Genomic DNA, 20,431 nt, shown 5'->3' with positions numbered 1-20,431 from the left:
ATATTGATATAATATTTTCGCCTCACAGATTCGAGGTAAGTTGTAGGCTGATTTTACTACTAGTAGTTAGTTTACACGGTATATTGATATAATATTTTCGCCTCACAGATTCGAGGTAAGTTGTAGGCTGATTTTACTACTAGTAGTTAGTTTACACGGTATATTGATATAATATTTTCGCCTCACAGATTCGAGGTAAGTTGTAGGCTGATTTTACTACTAGTAGTTAGTTTACACGGTATATTGATATAATATTTTCGCCTCACAGATTCGAGGTAAGTTGTAGGCTGATTTTACTACTAGTAGTTAGTTTACACGGTATATTGATATAATATTTTCGCCTCACAGATTCGAGGTAAGTTGTAGGCTGATTTTACTACTAGTAGTTAGTTTACACGGTATATTGATATAATATTTTCGCCTCACAGATTCGAGGTAAGTTGTAGGCTGATTTTACTACTAGTAGTTAGTTTACACGGTATATTGATATAATATTTTCGCCTCACAGATTCGAGGTAAGTTGTAGGCTGATTTTACTACTAGTAGTTAGTTTACACGGTATATTGATATAATATTTTCGCCTCACAGATTCGAGGTAAGTTGTAGGCTGATTTTACTACTAGTAGTTAGTTTACACGGTATATTGATATAATATTTTCGCCTCACAGATTCGAGGTAAGTTGTAGGCTGATTTTACTACTAGTAGTTAGTTTACACGGTATATTGATATAATATTTTCGCCTCACAGATTCGAGGTAAGTTGTAGGCTGATTTTACTACTAGTAGTTAGTTTACACGGTATATTGATATAATATTTTCGCCTCACAGATTGGAGGTAAGTTGTAGGCTGATTTTACTACTAGTAGTTAGTTTACACGGTATATTGATATAATATTTTCGCCTCACAGATTCGAGGTAAGTTATAGGCTGATTTTACTACTAGTAGTTAGTTTACACGGTATATTGATATAATATTTTCGCCTCACAGATTCGAGGTAAGTTGTAGGCTGATTTTACTACTAGTAGTTAGTTTACACGGTATATTGATATAATATTTTCGCCTCACAGATTCGAGGTAAGTTGTCGGCTGATTTTAGGTACTTGCATGAAGAGTGGAAAAAAGTTTTAAAAGTATGTTTTTATTTTTAAAACTGAATTTTTTTAAATTAATAATATACAACTGGAATAATGATTTTTATTCAAACTTGATAAACTGTAATTCCACCTATAGGCTGTTCTATATATTAATTCTAGCAAATTATCAACTTCACTTGCATTTCCTTATGAAGTAACCGCCCTATATTTAAAAATATGATAATTTTTATTTTAGTAAGAAGATCCTATGTTTTCATAACAATTTTCTTACAAGACAACACAGTTATTATTAAAATAAGTTAAATACTGGTAGAATTTAATCCTTTTATATTTTTTATTTGTAATAGAAATTCTACAGTTCTGTCAGAGGCAAAGATTTTTTGCATAAAAAAGGGTACTGGCTGTAGTTTTTCCATCTACATTACATAAATACTGATAGTGTTATCCTAAAATATTCCTTGATAGTTTTAGGCAATATTTTGGACCACATCCGTTATTAGAATTGGTATCCATAATATATTGTAACTATCACAATTTTAACTCAGGAAAATATGTTTGAATGACAATGGATATAAAAGAATTTACATAACTATGATCAATCGGTTGTGAAACCTCTTGGATCCTTTTTTTTGGAAAAAGATATTTTCTACCAGAGAGAAGGAAAGAAAAATATAGATGAGGAGTTTAAAAAATTGCAACTTGTAAAGTGAATGTGTCTATTGATATTTCTCTACATAACTCTGCAGTGTGAACACGATCTTACAGTTTTTTTTTTGTAAAGCAGTTAAGTACTCTAATTATCATCTTCATTAGGATGATTAAGTTTCAGGTGTTTAGTTAAATGGCAAACACGAATAAAACCTTTGGAACAATACTTGCAGATATAGGGAGTTTTTCCCGTATGCTTCATAATGTGGCAATCTAAAACCCAACGGGCGTTAAATGTGCGACTGCAACCGGCCACTCGGCACGGGAACTTGTCGGCCCCGGCGTGGCGGCGCGAGTGCACGAGCAGCCCGCGGCGGCGCGAGAAGCGGCGCCCGCACTCCACGCACGCATGCGGCTTCTCGCCCGTGTGCTGCGTCATGTGCTCGCGCAGATCCGGGACCACGCGCGCGCACTCTGTGCAGCGCCCCGCCCGCTCCGAGTGCCGCGCGCGAGTGTGAGCCACCAGGTTGCCTTTAACCGCGAAGGCCGCACCGCACGCCTCGCACACGTGGTCCTTGCGCTCTGCGTGCAGTTTGGCGTGTTGCTTTAGCGCAAAGCCGGACTTGACGGCCTTGCCGCAGGCGGCGCACACAAAGGGGCGCTCCTGACTGTGCACGCTGGCGTGACGCCGCAAGTGCGTGCGCTCCGCGAAGGCAGCGGGACAGAGGGCGCATCGGAAGGGCCGCTCGCCCGAGTGGCGCCGAGCGTGCGCCGCCAGCGAGCCCTGCTGCGTGAAGCGGCGCTCGCACTGGTCGCACGCATACGGCAACTGGCCACTGTGCGCACGCTGGTGCACGCGGAGGTTGGACGATGTGGAAAAAGTCTTCCCGCACACTTCGCACGTGTGTTGTCTCTTACCGCCGACATCCGCTCGACGAACTAATTTACGCCCACCGTGGAGTCGAGGACGCTTTGAGCATCGCTTTTTTGATTCAGAATGACCTGGTTCATCCGCAGACGTGTCGGCAATTGACATATCCGGGGAAAGCTCATATTTTGATTCTTTACATATATTTGTTACTCTCTGATAATCGTCCTCCTTTTTACTAGCCAGATCGAGAGTTTTATTTTCCGTTAATTTCTGCAGTTCCTTCTCTGAGGCGTGACACTTTTCGAGGAACCTGTGGCAAGCGGATAGTTCTCGCGCGCAACAACCGCAAATAGCTGAAGGCAACCCTTCGATCTTTAAGAGTTTGAATCCTGAACATCGCTCGATTTGTTCACTGATACTTATAATCGACGGAATGTCGAGAATTGGAATTAAATCATCTTTATGTTGTAAACACACTCGACAAATTTCATTGAGATTTTCTATTTTGAAATGCATATTTAAAGAAAAAAGCTTAGAACATACACAGTTTATAAAGTAATTTCGATAAAATAAAACATTACAATTCGTCTAAATCAACAAACGCGCTTTGACATTTCCAAGCATGACAGCAACATGACAACTACCAATTGCCACAGATTAACTGCAATTGCTACCAACTACTGATGCTGGTCACTCACGACGAGGAAAATAGTAGATTTTGTTACATTTTCTCTGGTTTTGTAACGTTCAAGTACGAAATTTGGAAAGACGAAAGATTTCACTGCCAACCTGGCGATATGACGCGAAATCATTAGTATATAATGTTTGTATATAAGCTTCGTTCGAGTCTGGCCGGGCGGCCGTTATGAATTCATTGCACAAACTAATTTATGTAATTCATTGTAAACAATAAATGACAAGCCGGGTGATCTCGTGTTGAAAATAACCATTATATATTGGAAATGTGAGTACTTCATTATTGGTAAGGCGTTTCCTCTCATTCCGCCGTTTGCCAAACAGCTGTCAAACAAATTACGCAAGAAATTTGTCTCGACTGCTGCTCAAATAAGCGCTAATTAGAAGAAATATGTATTCTATAACCTCCGGAATGACCCCATCAACAGCATTGCAGGTAATCAACTGTTTTTGTTGTTGTTTTTCATGCCTGAAAAACTGCAATCTTCTTTGTGTGAAATGTCATTTTGACAGTCCGTTGACAGCGAGTCTGTTTTCATTATTGTTTTTATGTTATATTTTAGGTAAAGTACGGACAACCGGCATAGTTACAAGCACATTTATTGTCATATAATGTTATTTATTGCACTATATGCATATAAAATAAGATTCAACAAACACAAAAGATGTCATTCAAAAAATAGCTACAGCACGTGGCGTATAGATTTTGAAATGGTTTTCCAGTTTTACTTATACAGTTACAAATGTCAATTTACTAGTGGGTGCAATGCTTGGCCATGTTTTGTTCACAAAGAAATAGGTATGGATGATAATTAATAAATAATATTGGATATATGATGTAAGAAGACCAGCCCGACGAAGCTTGCAATCGCAAAACCGGACTGGACTCTTTTGCTGACAAATTTCCAGCCCCCATCTGTGCTCCACGAGTAGTTTTATGATGAGGTTGGAACTCTTCATATCAACCCCTCCGAGAAGCCTGCCACTGTATACCTTATAAGACCATCTTAGTGTATACCGGTGTCTGATATCCTCACATCGGAGATCGCTCAGTGGGTCGTAATGCTCGCAATTATTTTTCAAACATAAAAACTAATTCTGTAACTTTGTTACCTTTTCAGACTCTTGCAACTATTGGCAAATGACTTGTCGCGGCAGAAGGGTTCCATTTCCCCCATTGTGTTGGCGCTTTGGACAGTTTCATTTCCTAGCGCTGGATCAGAATATATAAACTACAGAGGACGATTCGGCATTGTTTTATTTGGATGTGTAGCCAGTAATTACTGTTTTAGTGTTTGCAGATATGTATAGGCAGATAGATGATATAACCATGAAACGTGTGTTATTGCACAATTTTCTTGGGAGTTATTCATCGTGACTAATATATGTATACTCTCCCCCCTGAAAATAAACATATTATGCTCTTAAATATGTTTTTATTTTGTTCATTAATGACCGAGATCCTTGAAAAATATCATCCTATCCCGCTCTCTGTGATCTTACAACATTGGCCTTAATTTTTTACAGAAATGCAATCTAAAGTAACTAACTGACCATCACGCCGCTTCCGCAGGGATAGGCAGAGAGAATAGAACACCACACCACGCTACTCTTGTCTTTGTACACATTCTTCTTTACGCATCCCCTCACACATCCTCCTCCCAACCCTTATCCGCACCCCAAAGGTGCATAGGGCACTGCATTATATAGAAGCAGTGTTATCTTGATCGTTAAATACACGAAGGAAAGGTGATCAGCCTTTCGCTTCAGGTACCAGTCCAGGGTCATATTAAATATATATTTGACTGAAAAATCAATAATATTTATTGCGACCCTCTTGGGAATCAAACCCGGGACCTCCAGCATGGTAGCCTAGAGCGCTAACCGCTACACTATGGAGGCGGACCTCATACATACCCGCCGATTATTCGGATTCCTGAATTGACCACTTTCAATTATTTTAAATACTTGATCATGCCAAGTTTTGCCCGGTCATCCTCTGCTCATGTTCCCAACAAGATTCGCCTCATAAATTTGTTTAACACTCCTTTCTTCGCTCGTTCGTTTAGATCTTTTATAACTAACTAACTAACCATCACGCCGCTTCAGGCAGAGAGAATAGAACGCCACACCACTCTGTCTTTGCAAACATTCTTCGCCTCTTCCACGTTCATGCATCTCCTCATACATACCCGCCGATTACTACGACTCCTAACCTGACCACTTTCAAGTATTTAGCATACCTGATCGTGCCATGTTTTTCTTGGTCTTTCTCGGCATAAATTTGTTTTGCCGTTCTTTCCTCACTCATTCGTTCCACATGTCCAAACCATCTCAACGCACCTTTCTTAATTTTATTGATAATGGTTATCTCCGCTTTGCATTCCTTCCTTATTTCACTATTCGAACATCTATCATACATCGTTTTGTCGCACATTCTTCTGAGAGATTGCATTTCGACTGCACTCAGTCTACTTTCATCCTTCTTTTGCCAACTCCATGTTTTACTTCCATACATTAGAGTTGGAACCAGGACTCCGTTGTGCACTGCCAGTTTAGCTTCCGCTGATAGGCTTTTATTTGCCATAACTGATATTATTAGAGGGTATTTCTTTTTCATCGAGAATTTTAATGACTTCCTTTAATCTGACTCTATCGAATGCTTTAGTAAGACCTACAAAGCAGAGGTAAGCTGTCTTATTGAACTCTATTGCTTTTTTAACTAATTTGTCTAACAACAAATGTGTTGAACTTATTTACGTCCGAGTTCACTTAGATCTTGGTTCGTTTAGATCTTTTATAACTAACTAACTAACCATCACGCCGCTTCAGGCAGGGAGAATAGAACGCCACACCACTCTGTCTTTGCAAACATTCTTCGCCTCTTCCACGTTCATGCATCTCCTCATACATACCCGCCGATTACTACGACTCCTAACCTGACCACTTTCAAGTATTTAGCATACCTGATCGTGCCATGTTTTTCTTGGTCTTTCTCGGCATAAATTTGTTTTGCCGTTCTTTCCTCACTCATTCGTTCCACATGTCCAAACCATCTCAACGCACCTTTCTTAATTAATAATGTAATAAATAATAAATAATATATATAAATAATAAATAATGTATGTAAAAATAAAAATAATAGATCAACCTGGCTGATCGGTGATAATATGCGTGAATAGCCTATAAATAAAAAAAAGACATTCATAATAACAGCAATGGGGGCGCGAGATAGAGACAGGCATGAATATAGAAAGAGGTAGAAAGACATTCGCCGGAGCTAGCGGTTGAGTTCGGCTTCGTCCACAGAACCAAAGATCAATTAACGAACATCTATTTACTTATATTTCTTCTTTTTTTATGGCTATTCACCCTTCTAGCCAATGCGAGTTATTTTTTATTTATATATTATTATTTTACTCTTTTTACAATTTAAAAAAGATAAATGTTTGAGTTTTTATTATTTACAAAAAAAAACTTCAATTTCATACTATTTCTGTGAGCCTGAGCGGCTCATTATTAGAAAGTGGTATGAAATTGTGGTAAAGTGGTTCGAACCGAAAAACTTTGATTAAAAAATCCGAGACACTAGCCACGGGACCACAACCCGATACGATTTGAATTATTTGTTTTTTTTTTATTATCTTATTATGTTTTTTGTGAAGTTTATCTGTATGTATTTATATATTGAGCCTTCCTACATGTACTATTGTAACCCACAAATGTATAATTTTTATTTTTTATTTTTTAAATGTATTTCATGATATCTTTAATGATTCTTCTCCACGCGTGCTTTCAATCGTCTTCTGTCCCCTGCATCAATCACCCTTCTCCAGAATCAGAATGTCAATTTGTCACTGACTCACAAAGCCGGCAATTCGCCGCGCCGCACATAGGGGCAAGATGACTCGAAAACAACAAAAGCGCGATCGTGCGGAACAGCTTTTGAAGATAGTTCTGAACGATGCAATCGCCGCAGAATTGAAAATCTAGGGAACTCCACTCTACTTTCACAACTAGGTCATGCAACGACAATGAATCTGAAAGCTTCTGGATAGCCAGTTGCATCCAAATTATTAGCAGAAATAAAAATTATTACAAACAAGTTTGGGAGGTTAATAAGGTTGAGAGGTTAGTGGAAAACGGAATGCTAATGCTGGAGAGGTCTGAAAGGTAGCCGTCATTAAACGGGCACCCAATGAAATAAGATCTAGGTCTCCAATTAATGCCCTGCAAGTGCAGGCCTCTGACGCCCCCTCGGAATTATTAACTATCATTTTTTTAAATCAGAATATTATATTTTTTAGTCGAAAATTTTAAGATAAATTTACATGTCAAGTATTGTCTTCTCAATCCAATTCCATTTTCCACTAACATCTCAATCTCATCGACCTCCCCTAACAAACAAAATTAATTGAAAATCATTTGTAAATGTGTATGAAATATATAAAATAACTAACTAAACAAACTAACTTAATAATGAAGCTAACCCCAATTACAGGAAAACAAACGATATCAATTCAAATCGTATCGGGTTGTGGTCCCGTGGCTAGTGTCTCGGATTTTTTAATCAAAGTTTTTCGGTTCGAACCACTTTACCACAATTTCATACCACTTTCTAATAATGAGCCGCTCAGGCTCACAGAAATAGTATGAAATTGAAGTTTTTTTTTGTAAATAATAAAAACTCAAACATTTATCTTTTTTAAATTGTAAAAAGAGTAAAATAATAATATATAAATAAAAAATAACTCGCATTGGCTAGAAGGGTGAATAGCCATAAAAAAAGAAGAAATATAAGTAAATAGATGTTCGTTAATTGATCTTTGGTTCTGTGGACGAAGCCGAACTCAACCGCTAGCTCCGGCGAATGTCTTTCTACCTCTTTCTATATTCATGCCTGTCTCTATCTCGCGCCCCCATTGCTGTTATTATGAATGTCTTTTTTTTATTTATAGGCTATTCACGCATATTATCACCGATCAGCCAGGTTGATCTATTATTTTTATTTTTACATACATTATTTATTATTTATATATATTATTTATTATTTATTACATTATTAATTAAGAAAGGTGCGTTGAGATGGTTTGGACATGTGGAACGAATGAGTGAGGAAAGAACGGCAAAACAAATTTATGCCGAGAAAGACCAAGAAAAACATGGCACGATCAGGTATGCTAAATACTTGAAAGTGGTCAGGTTAGGAGTCGTAGTAATCGGCGGGTATGTATGAGGAGATGCATGAACGTGGAAGAGGCGAAGAATGTTTGCAAAGACAGAGTGGTGTGGCGTTCTATTCTCCCTGCCTGAAGCGGCGTGATGGTTAGTTAGTTAGTTATAAAAGATCTAAACGAACCAAGATCTAAGTGAACTCGGACGTAAATAAGTTCAACACATTTGTTGTTAGACAAATTAGTTAAAAAAGCAATAGAGTTCAATAAGACAGCTTACCTCTGCTTTGTAGGTCTTACTAAAGCATTCGATAGAGTCAGATTAAAGGAAGTCATTAAAATTCTCGATGAAAAAGAAATACCCTCTAATAATATCAGTTATGGCAAATAAAAGCCTATCAGCGGAAGCTAAACTGGCAGTGCACAACGGAGTCCTGGTTCCAACTCTAATGTATGGAAGTAAAACATGGAGTTGGCAAAAGAAGGATGAAAGTAGACTGAGTGCAGTCGAAATGCAATCTCTCAGAAGAATGTGCGACAAAACGATGTATGATAGATGTTCGAATAGTGAAATAAGGAAGGAATGCAAAGCGGAGATAACCATTATCAATAAAATTAAGAAAGGTGCGTTGAGATGGTTTGGACATGTGGAACGAATGAGTGAGGAAAGAACGGCAAAACAAATTTATGCCGAGAAAGACCAAGAAAAACATGGCACGATCAGGTATGCTAAATACTTGAAAGTGGTCAGGTTAGGAGTCGTAGTAATCGGCGGGTATGTATGAGGAGATGCATGAACGTGGAAGAGGCGAAGAATGTTTGCAAAGACAGAGTGGTGTGGCGTTCTATTCTCTCTGCCTGAAGCGGCGTGATGGTTAGTTAGTTAGTTATAAAAGATCTAAACGAACGAGCGAAGAAAGGAGTGTTAAACAAATTTATGAGGCGAATCTTGTTGGGAACATGAGCAGAGGATGACCGGGCAAAACTTGGCATGATCAAGTATTTAAAATAATTGAAAGTGGTCAATTCAGGAATCCGAATAATCGGCGGGTATGTATGAGGTCCGCCTCCATAGTGTAGCGGTTAGCGCTCTAGGCTACCATGCTGGAGGTCCCGGGTTTGATTCCCAAGAGGGTCGCAATAAATATTATTGATTTTTCAGTCAAATATATATTTAATATGACCCTGGACTGGTACCTGAAGCGAAAGGCTGATCACCTTTCCTTCGTGTATTTAACGATCAAGATAACACTGCTTCTATATAATGCAGTGCCCTATGCACCTTTGGGGTGCGGATAAGGGTTGGGAGGAGGATGTGTGAGGGGATGCGTAAAGAAGAATGTGTACAAAGACAAGAGTAGCGTGGTGTGGTGTTCTATTCTCTCTGCCTATCCCTGCGGAAGCGGCGTGATGGTCAGTTAGTTACTTTAGATTGCATTTCTGTAAAAAATTAAGGCCAATGTTGTAAGATCACAGAGAGCGGGATAGGATGATATTTTTCAAGGATCTCGGTCATTAATGAACAAAATAAAAACATATTTAAGAGCATAATATGTTTATTTTCAGGGGGGAGAGTATACATATATTAGTCACGATGAATAACTCCCAAGAAAATTGTGCAATAACACACGTTTCATGGTTATATCATCTATCTGCCTATACATATCTGCAAACACTAAAACAGTAATTACTGGCTACACATCCAAATAAAACAATGCCGAATCGTCCTCTGTAGTTTATATATTCTGATCCAGCGCTAGGAAATGAAACTGTCCAAAGCGCCAACACAATGGGGGAAATGGAACCCTTCTGCCGCGACAAGTCATTTGCCAATAGTTGCAAGAGTCTGAAAAGGTAACAAAGTTACAGAATTAGTTTTTATGTTTGAAAAATAATTGCGAGCATTACGACCCACTGAGCGATCTCCGATGTGAGGATATCAGACACCGGTATACACTAAGATGGTCTTATAAGGTATACAGTGGCAGGCTTCTCGGAGGGGTTGATATGAAGAGTTCCAACCTCATCATAAAACTACTCGTGGAGCACAGATGGGGGCTGGAAATTTGTCAGCAAAAGAGTCCAGTCCGGTTTTGCGATTGCAAGCTTCGTCGGGCTGGTCTTCTTACATCATATATCCAATATTATTTATTAATTATCATCCATACCTATTTCTTTGTGAACAAAACATGGCCAAGCATTGCACCCACTAGTAAATTGACATTTGTAACTGTATAAGTAAAACTGGAAAACCATTTCAAAATCTATACGCCACGTGCTGTAGCTATTTTTTGAATGACATCTTTTGTGTTTGTTGAATCTTATTTTATATGCATATAGTGCAATAAATAACATTATATGACAATAAATGTGCTTGTAACTATGCCGGTTGTCCGTACTTTACCTAAAATATAACATAAAAACAATAATGAAAACAGACTCGCTGTCAACGGACTGTCAAAATGACATTTCACACAAAGAAGATTGCAGTTTTTCAGGCATGAAAAACAACAACAAAAACAGTTGATTACCTGCAATGCTGTTGATGGGGTCATTCCGGAGGTTATAGAATACATATTTCTTCTAATTAGCGCTTATTTGAGCAGCAGTCGAGACAAATTTCTTGCGTAATTTGTTTGACAGCTGTTTGGCAAACGGCGGAATGAGAGGAAACGCCTTACCAATAATGAAGTACTCACATTTCCAATATATAATGGTTATTTTCAACACGAGATCACCCGGCTTGTCATTTATTGTTTACAATGAATTACATAAATTAGTTTGTGCAATGAATTCATAACGGCCGCCCGGCCAGACTCGAACGAAGCTTATATACAAACATTATATACTAATGATTTCGCGTCATATCGCCAGGTTGGCAGTGAAATCTTTCGTCTTTCCAAATTTCGTACTTGAACGTTACAAAACCAGAGAAAATGTAACAAAATCTACTATTTTCCTCGTCGTGAGTGACCAGCATGAGACATTTGACCAACATTGACATTTCCTTTCTAATTTGGGGTGTGTTCGATTACTCAGGTTACTATCATAACTTACTGTCATATATGGAAAGATAGCTGGTCATCCACGTCCCAGGAGCGGACTCCGAGAACAACAAGACACTGTCCTAGCTAAAGCCTAGAAGAAGAAGAGAAGACTATCATAACATGGGGAAGGAGAATGAAGGCCAAACTTTATTTTGAAGAAGATAAAACGAACGCGATGTTTATTTCCAGAAGAAAGGACCACCAACCAAAAACACACAAAAACGAGGTCCAGTTGAAATTCGTGGACCATTTTAAGGTTTTGGGCCTCACTATAGACCGCAACCTTAATTGTTCTAAACACGTCGATAATTTTTGTAAAAAAAGTCACTGGCATTACGAACAAACTCTTGAGAGCCGTCAAACAGATATAGGGAGCGTGACATGCAGCAAATATACGAAGATGCTGTAGAACTTCTGATAACGGATGCCTCGAGCGTGTGGGTTGAAGTGATTTGAAAGAATATCATCAGAAAGAATCTTGACTCCGTGAATATATAGCCATTTCAAGTCTGGATTTATGCCCTCGATCTAATGACCAGGGAGCTTGATGAGGCATACACTGTCAATAAAAGTCTCATTTTGCAGGACCTGCCAGAAGACAGATTTTCATCCAGCTAAACAGTCTCTTAAACGGCAAAGTAGGTACAGCTTTTGTATCTTTCGTCGACGTGAGAGAGCTGCCGTCGAGGAAGTTGAAACACGACGACTTCTGCTCTGTATTCAAGGTGGAACTCCATAGATCAAAGAAGCCTTGATCTATGTTCTGAAAAAACCCCAAACATATAGAAGCAGATAACAATCCTGATATCCTGTAAAAGAGGGTCCACGCAATAGCGGACCGAAACTCGATCAACCGTATTGTCATGGACATCATAACAGACATTCAAAAGCTAAGATCCAGACATTAGAACGTGTACATCGGTTGGATTGGGAATCACTGAGGTATTCTAAACAACAAAAAAGCGTGTGAAAAGGCTCGGGAGGCAACACTCAAAAAGACCACCCCCGACTTTGCCAATTTCCCGCTAAGTTTTGCCAGAAAGAAAATTAGAAACAGGACCACCCGACGCTGAAACGATATTTATTTGCACGAAACCACCGGACAGGTAACCGAAAAGTTCTTTCCGACTATTTTTCATACCTTTGATTTCAGGAGACTGCAGAAACTTGGCTTTGAACTCGCCCAAATCCTTACGGGGTACGGTAGGTTCATGAATTACCTGCTTCGTTTCAAGCTCGACAGTTGTACGTGTGATGGTGAGACACCTCAAGATGTTCCTCATCTGTTGATGTTTATCACCCATTTCAGCTTTCAAAGACGCTGGAGGCGCGTTGCAGCAGCTTGGGTGAGGACCTATCCAACATCGGATCCATGCTTGTTCATAAGGAACTCTCACAAGAGGTTATATCTAAAATTGTGAAGGACATTGGTACCATAAGCCAAGCTAGGACACAAAATGCCGAACGCTCTTCTAGCGGAACGGAAGACCTGTTGACAACAGTCCGGCTTCTGATAAGTTTTACGCGGTTTCCTTCAAGCAATGAGCAAATGCCGAGAAGTTCCTGATGGCCGACACTAGATTATTCTCGTGTTTTCAACACAGATTATTTTTTTTTAGATACAAGCAACAAAAATCCACTTAATGATCTGTAAACCTTGTACACAAAGTAAAGAAAATAATAAATGCGACTCCCCATCCAAAAAAAAACTCAGTTTTCAAGAGTATAATCTTGGTATAATCGATCGATTGCCTATTATGGATTGAGGTCGGTCAATAAGTCATAATTAATGATGTGCGGCCTCTAAATAAATGAACGCTGTTCCGAAAGTACTGTCAACTACTATATAATACAATTATCTTTGATCTTTCTGTCAACTGTCAAAAGTATTTGCGTCTGGCTAGTATCATATAATAATGTAATCTAGTATCGACTACCATGTATACATTCTTTGTGTATAATCCGATTTCCGAAATACTTTATTTAAATTGCAATAAGAGTGAATGACATTTCTATAGATTCAAAATAAGCTTAATTTATTATTATTATTGAAAATGGAGAAGCTGTCCGTATTTGTGTTTCCTATTTCGTTAGAGTATTATTTGTCAGCCAGACACACACACAAACAATTACTGACTCTTTATAATCCGTGTGATTTTGCTGTAAGCTTCACAGGTAATTATAATTACAAATAGCGCATTTTTTAAATTTTATACACATAAATTTCTTTTACTTGACCAATTAACCATATTATTGTAAATGTACTGCCCAAAGGCAGTAAATGAAAACTGAAATACACATTTTCATGTAAAAACTGTCAAACATTGCACATTATCCAAATTATATTCTTTAATTTATTATTAGATTAAAACCAATATTTTTAGCTTTTCCACTTTTTTATTTGACCAGCGACCGGGTTTCGTCGTTACCGACATCATCAGACTGGTGAGAGGCTATACAAATTGTTATGTTATATATAAAAGAAGGCAGGAGTTGATAACCATGATTTGATATAATTTTATGAGAAATTAATTTAATTTGAGTGAATTTAAGTATTGTATGATATTTAAAATATTTTTTATAAAGGTTTTTTTGTATTGAAAGCACGATTTTATATAAAGTTATAATAGATTTGCATTTTTTGTAAATGAATTTAAATTATGTAACGAGGTATCAGGAAATGCTGGTTGACGGCTCCTTCCACTAAGCTGTGGTTGTCCGGGGGGAGTCCGAAGTTCTCTGAAATGTAAATTTCCCGGCAGTCATTTCTTATCGACAAGACATTAAGGCATCTATTGTTTCTTTTCTAATGGGTAAAGTAAGGGAGAATGAATGTGTGTTACTTGATCATTTAATATGTATTTATTTTTTAATCTATTTTTGTATCTACTTTTGAAGTCTCTGTAATGAGAGCTTTATTTAATTGAGAGAAAAGTAGTTAAAAAATGGGCTAAATTATCTTTTATAGGGGATAGTAGTAACAGAATCGGAAAACTAGCGAACAAAGATGAATGTTCCATAGCCTTTTATAATAATTCAAATCTGGGGAAAATACTAATTAATAATAAAGATAAAAGGGAAAAAGAAACAAATTCAGGCTCATATTTATTAAGTTGTGGATCATGCAGTGCTGAATACGTGGGGCAAACAGGACGATCGTTTAAAATAAGAATAAACGAACATGTCCGAAGTTGGAGAAATAAAAAAGAAAACTCCACTTTTGCAAACCACTTGATAGAGTCAAATCATGATTTCGATAAAAATGTTAATGTAAAAATCTTACACAAATGTAGTAAAGGTAAAAAATTAGATAGGCTCGAAATTTTGGAAATAAATAGATTAAAAAATTGTCATAATAAATACATATTAAATGATCAAGTAACACACATTCATTCTCCCTTACTTTACCCATTAGAAAAGAAACAATAGATGCCTTAATGTCTTGTCGATAAGAAATGACTGCCGGGAAATTTACATTTCAGAGAACTTCGGACTCCCCCCGGACAACCACAGCTTAGTGGAAGGAGCCGTCAACCAGCATTTCCTGATACCTCGTTACATAATTTAAATTCATTTACAAAAAATGCAAATCTATTATAACTTTATATAAAATCGTGCTTTCAATACAAAAAAACCTTTATAAAAAATATTTTAAATATCATACAATACTTAAATTCACTCAAATTAAATTAATTTCTCATAAAATTATATCAAATCATGGTTATCAACTCCTGCCTTCTTTTATATATAACATAACAATTTGTATAGCCTCTCACCAGTCTGATGATGTCGGTAACGACGAAACCCGGTCGCTGGTCAAATAAAAAAGTGGAAAAGCTAAAAATATTGGTTTTAATCTAATAATAAATTAAAAATGCAATTCCATCACGAAGTGTCAGTGGATAATATAAATCTATTATATTCTTTAGTTTATTCTGAAAATCACTAGAAAGTTGGCATATAAAAATTATACTTCTTCTTCTTCTTTTTGTAGATCCTAAAGATCTGTTTGTGCCTCCGCATATCGCTCTTGGGATGTCGACTCCCAGCTGTCTTTCTGTCTTTTCGGAGGTCTGCCTGGGGGTCTGCGTCCTTCAGGGTTGCCTCGGAGGGCGATACGTGGAAGTCTGTCTTCTGACATTCTGTTTATATGTTCATTCCAGTATCGCCTTCGTTGTCGTTCCCACATCACGATATTCTCCGTCTTACACATGCTTCGAATGTCGGTATTTCTTACTCGGTCTCGCAATGTGTTTCCGGTTATGGATCGGAGAGTCTTCATCTCGGAGGTTCGAAGTCGAGATTTTGTTCTGAAAAATTATACATTAAAAAATATTTGTCGGAATAGATTTTAAGATATGGTATTTACCAACAAAAAATATATATATGTTCCTCATCAAAACAGTATGTGTATTAACTATTGTCACATTTTAAAAATGATGCAGTTAGTTTTTGAAGTGAAACTTCTCAAATAATGCTTCTCACCGACTGATGTATAGTAGTAATGGACTATCTGTGATCTGTTTTAAGTGGTGTAAAACAAATAGATGAGTGTGCTGTATGTGCATTTTTGTAGGTTTTAGTTTATTTTCGTGTTTTATTGGGGCTTTTGGCAACCATCATAAATCCCGACGCATAAAGACAGGCGCCGCACCGTAATTGAGCAGCTCAACTGCCAAACTGACATTGTAAGTTTGATTCCCGCAAATAAAATCGAGAAAGATTTATTTTCAATTAATCCGGGTATTTGTGATGTATTTTTCAGATTTACCTTCCCTATCCTTACTATCCTACCCGCAGATAAGCCTCTAAAAGTAGAGGTTTTGCAGGTTATTCCTTTAAAAAATGACATTAAAAATAGAAGTCGCAAGTAAAACTAAACCCTTTGGGCTGCTTATTGATATCGATATAGCATTCATCGTTTCTGCACTGGTAAATTTGTCTTAATCTATTTCACACATCTCTAAGAGCTCTAGTACACAGATTCTTGGGATTTTTATGTAGAGTTACAATTACGTAAATAAAAATTAAGTACAAAATGTTATAATGTTAAGGCCCAGTAATTATTAGTCCGCAACTTAATTTTCTAACATTTGACATAATTTAAAAAATCTTAAAACACCGTTTTTGTATTGAAAAAATAAGTTTTTCTTTGAAATAAATATGTGGTTTTAAAAAAAAAAGAGTTTTTGAAGGGTAAGGAGTTAAAAAATATTTTTTTTTTCCAATATATATATATATATATATAATGTCTGAATTGCTTCTGCGTAGTGATGTGCACGTCCCCTCACAAGTTCAGGGTCACGGATTCGGAGGGAAGCATCGCACCCCTGTCGTGCGTGGATGTGGTGGTGCGCTACGCACTACCCTCCCCCGCGCACTGCAACACCTCTGACAAGTTCCGCATCACCATGCACGACCGCGCCACCAACCAGGTTATCTTTGTTGTACTAGTTCACCCGGCTAGGGATGCCGATACAGTCCAGCTGGTAGTTATCAATCCCATTGGTCAGTTACGACAACAAGACAGTATCAGTAAGCCCATGTACCCAGCTCCATAAACCCGCATACAATATGTTAATATGCCTACTGACTTACCTTACCTTTATATTCGCCCTGCAAAATATTTCAGCTACTGGGTAAGCGCATCGTGGTGGCCAAGTTCCTACCCGGGGAGCCGGTGGGTGAGGACGCCCAGGAAGAGCGCAGTGAGGCCTTCCAGCCCCTGGCGAGCCGCACGGCCCTCTCCCCCGCCCCCGCCGCCGCGGCCCCTGCCTGCCCGCACGGCTGCTCCACCCGCAGGTACTGCGACCTGACTCTCTGCGTGTGTTCTTCCCGGGCCTGCACACTCTCTAAACCAGTGTCCCGTGTTACAGCTCCGGCCCCAGTGGAGCGCTGATATTGGTATGCGCGGTATGCGTAGTGGCCCTGCTACTGCCCCCACACGTGCAGGAGCGCCTGCAGCTGTCCCACAACTTGCAGCTGGTGTGTTCTTTCATTTTGGGCCTGCTCACCATGCTGCTAGTGCGACCCGTTCCCTAACTGGACTCTACTTGTCCAACGCTATGGTGCTATTCTTTATGCTAACCCTCGGGTTATTGTCACATAAATTACCAACCCGTAAAGTTCGTTCAATGTCAACTGTTAGTTTAGTCCATAATTTTGGTATGTTTGCAAATACATACTTTTTTATTTATATAAGTCAGATAAAACAACTAAATCATATTTTTAAGGCTAAAGAACTTATAACTTGTGTCAGTTTATTTTTGTAAAATCTGAGTTTAATTCTGATTGATCTTGAATATATGTTTTTTTCCAGCACTAGGCAAACAAGCTGTTTTGCTTTATGTTTAAACCAGATCCTTTGAATCTTTATTTTAAGTTGTCGATGCGTTATATATAACATATTATACTTCTAATGAAGATCTTGTCAAAAGTGCCCACTCTTCGGGTGTCTGCTCCCCTCCCCCTCCTGACCTTAAATGTGTCACTGTCCTTGTTTTTTTTTTAAAATTTATTTTCTTACTAAAACGGTTAAAGCTATAAAGAAAAAAAAACTGTCAAAAGCAAAAAAGATCATTATTAAATTATCTACATAATGATATTTATTTTATTTTGATCGGACATATGCATTCTGAAATATAACTACTTATAGTACTTTTTTATCATTAAAATTATTGAAAAAAATATATATCCTTTGCACTCAATTTACGGGAACAATAGAACAATAGAACTATGAAAACTGTGACAAAATGATTGGGAAACAAATAAATCTTGATTCTATAACGTACTAAAGAAAACATATTTGACTTTCTGTCAAAATGTTTTTTGACATAAAAACAAGTTCTGTATGGGTCAATTTTATTTTTACATATTTTTCATGACCATGTGAACTCAGTCTATCCGATAGTAACCGATACAATACATCTTATAAAATAAATTCCATTTGATACGCGATAATATGTCCTATTGACAATTAAGACTTCAAAATAAATAAACTTTTTTGTAAATTAAACATTTTAAGTATGTGACAATACAATCATTTAATTTATCACAAAACATTATTTTACAGCACCATAATCATGATCTCAAATGTAATTTACATTTATACATGATAACGACCCATGAAGTGTCCACAAATCAAGCTGTTTGAATGGCGGGCTCGAGCCCAACATGTACACATTCACACCTATCCCCACAAATTATATACCATGTATATGTTACACATGTGTATATTTAAAATAAATTTTTAAATATAGTGTATATAAAATATGATCTGGCCAGCACTTCATCCTGTCCCCCCACTGTACCCCCTGCCTGCTCGCATGGCTACTCCGCCCACACATGTGTAGTGTGTATTTTATTTTAGCCCTAGCCATTTTTGTGGAAAAAAAAACAAGGACAGTGACACATTACGGAGGGCGGGAAGGGGGAGCTGACGCCTGAGGGGTTGAGACATTTAGGGGATGCTTCTAGGGACCTAATGAATATTTATACCAAAAATCAAAACTTATATTTTTTTTATTTGGTAATAATTGGGCGGTAATAAATTTACTGGTTGGAATAATTTTATTTCAATAACAATTTAATTTGTTTTTTTTTCTTGCTTTATCTCTTATTAAAATAAGTTTGGTTCAATGTGGTTGTGATCTACCTGTAGAAATAAATATTATAAAATACCTAAATAACCTGTAAAATTGATATTTTTCATTTAAATTTAGGATCTGAATGTGCAAATCATTGAAATAAAATATTTTTTCCTCTTTTCTACATACAGTAGAAATTTAATTATCCGAATTCCGATTATCCAAATCGCTTTCAGAATTTATTATTTGAAAACATTCTTGCGAATGTTCTCCGACTGGCAATGGTTCTGTCTACGCGCGCTATTGTCCTTCCCCCCGTGAATCCGCCTATCATTGTTCATTTTGACCTTATTAGGCCTTACTGAGCTTACTTTGACCGAGATGTTCAACAAGCAATGACTTTTATTTACAGTATGGTATGTTTATCAGTACAGTTACAGCACTTGTGACTACACTTAATATGTAAAAGTGTTACCTTTTCATTTAATTAATTAAAAGCTCTTTTTCTTTAAAAATATTTTTTTCTCCCATTTTCATCACACATTAATAAATTAAAATAAACCCTTTTTTTTGGAATAAACCAACTATCCAAATGGGGTCCGGTCCCAATTCATTCGGATAATTAGAATTCTACTACTTTTAAAATATGGTTCCTAGAAATATATGAAATATGAACCAGCTTTGTTGTTTATATGAAATTATTTCTATTGATAATGTATGATTTTATTTTCCAATATAGTAACCATGCTACTTAATCTGAGCAATTTTTAGATAAGTTTATTTTAATGTTTGGCAACTAGTTTTTTTTTTTATGTAAATGAAATATTTGTATTCTTATGATATGCACAATATTTCAACTGAATACTGTTTTCAGGTAAGCCTAAGCGACTCATGTTTGAAAATAGGAATCAAATGTGGCAAAGTTGTCTCAAAGTCCGCGACACTAGCCACGGGACCACATCCTGTCTTGATTTTATAAATTTGTTTCTCAAATTTATTTACAATAAAGGTCTGACATTCTAGTTAAAAGAAGAAAACTTTTTCCGGACCTTTTTAAAATTTATGAAATATTTAACTCTTTAAACTTGGTTTAATTTTTATGAAGTGTGATATTAGTGACCTAACTTATTATTTTTATTGTCACTGACATTTTACACATATAGACTAAGTTTATACATATTTAAAATACTCTAATAATTACTATAATGTATATCTGTAAATGTTTTATATTGTATTATTGATAGAGATATTGTTTTAATTTTTATATTTAAAATTTAATAAATGAATCTGTGACCATACATTGTTTTAAATTTC

The 20,431-nt window shown here is 37.0% G+C and overlaps 2 protein-coding genes and 1 long non-coding RNA gene across 4 annotated transcripts; 1 reads left to right on the top strand and 2 right to left on the bottom strand.

Annotated features, from left to right (window-relative positions):
• Window positions 1–1,120: 1,120 nt before the first annotated feature.
• LOC148309903 (uncharacterized) lies at window positions 1,121–3,260 on the bottom strand. Its single transcript, XM_088259330.1, has one exon. It carries the CDS (start codon window positions 3,128–3,130, stop codon window positions 1,889–1,891), a length of 1,242 nt encoding a protein of 413 aa, XP_088115456.1. The 5' UTR covers window positions 3,131–3,260; the 3' UTR covers window positions 1,121–1,888.
• A 6,762-nt stretch (window positions 3,261–10,022) lies between these two features.
• Window positions 10,023–11,466, bottom strand: LOC148309902 (uncharacterized). The gene is made up of 2 exons (XR_015837466.1): window positions 11,016–11,466; window positions 10,023–10,888 (listed from the first exon to the last, which is right to left on the bottom strand). It is a non-coding gene; the product is annotated as an uncharacterized LOC148309902 (long non-coding RNA).
• Window positions 11,467–13,395: 1,929 nt separating this feature from the next.
• LOC148309901 (motile sperm domain-containing protein 1-like) lies at window positions 13,396–20,431 on the top strand. 2 transcript variants are annotated; one of them, XM_088259332.1, is made up of 4 exons: window positions 13,396–13,706; window positions 16,803–16,966; window positions 17,164–17,333; window positions 17,393–20,431. In XM_088259332.1, the coding sequence occupies exons 1-4, from the start codon at window positions 13,586–13,588 to the stop codon at window positions 17,571–17,573; spliced, it is 636 nt and encodes a 211-aa protein (XP_088115458.1). In that variant the 5' UTR covers window positions 13,396–13,585; the 3' UTR covers window positions 17,574–20,431. The 2 variants fall into 2 exon arrangements, with proteins under 2 accessions (XP_088115458.1, XP_088115459.1); XM_088259333.1 differs by having other exon boundaries at window positions 13,398–13,706; window positions 17,408–20,430.

This window comes from Brachycentrus maculatus, unplaced genomic scaffold (genome assembly GCF_059751285.1).
Source record: "Brachycentrus maculatus isolate JH-2025_06_01 unplaced genomic scaffold, ASM5975128v1 h1tg000116l, whole genome shotgun sequence".
NCBI classification, from domain to species: domain Eukaryota; kingdom Metazoa; phylum Arthropoda; class Insecta; order Trichoptera; family Brachycentridae; genus Brachycentrus; species Brachycentrus maculatus.
This window is presented reverse-complemented; position numbering and strand designations above follow the sequence as displayed.

What these genes read in the sequence shown, in the direction of transcription:
- LOC148309903 (XM_088259330.1), bottom strand. Translation starts at nt 3,130, where the DNA reads ATGCATTTCAAAATAGAAAATCTCAATGAAATTTGTCGAGTGTGTTTA.
- LOC148309901 (XM_088259332.1), top strand. Translation starts at nt 13,586, where the DNA reads ATGGAGAAGCTGTCCGTATTTGTGTTTCCTATTTCGTTAGAGTATTAT. An exon ending in TTTTGCTGTAAGCTTCACAG is followed by an intron (nt 13,707 to 16,802) that starts GTAATTATAATT and finishes GCTTCTGCGTAG; the next exon opens with TGATGTGCACGTCCCCTCAC. An exon ending in ACGACCGCGCCACCAACCAG is followed by an intron (nt 16,967 to 17,163) that starts GTTATCTTTGTT and finishes AAAATATTTCAG; the next exon opens with CTACTGGGTAAGCGCATCGT.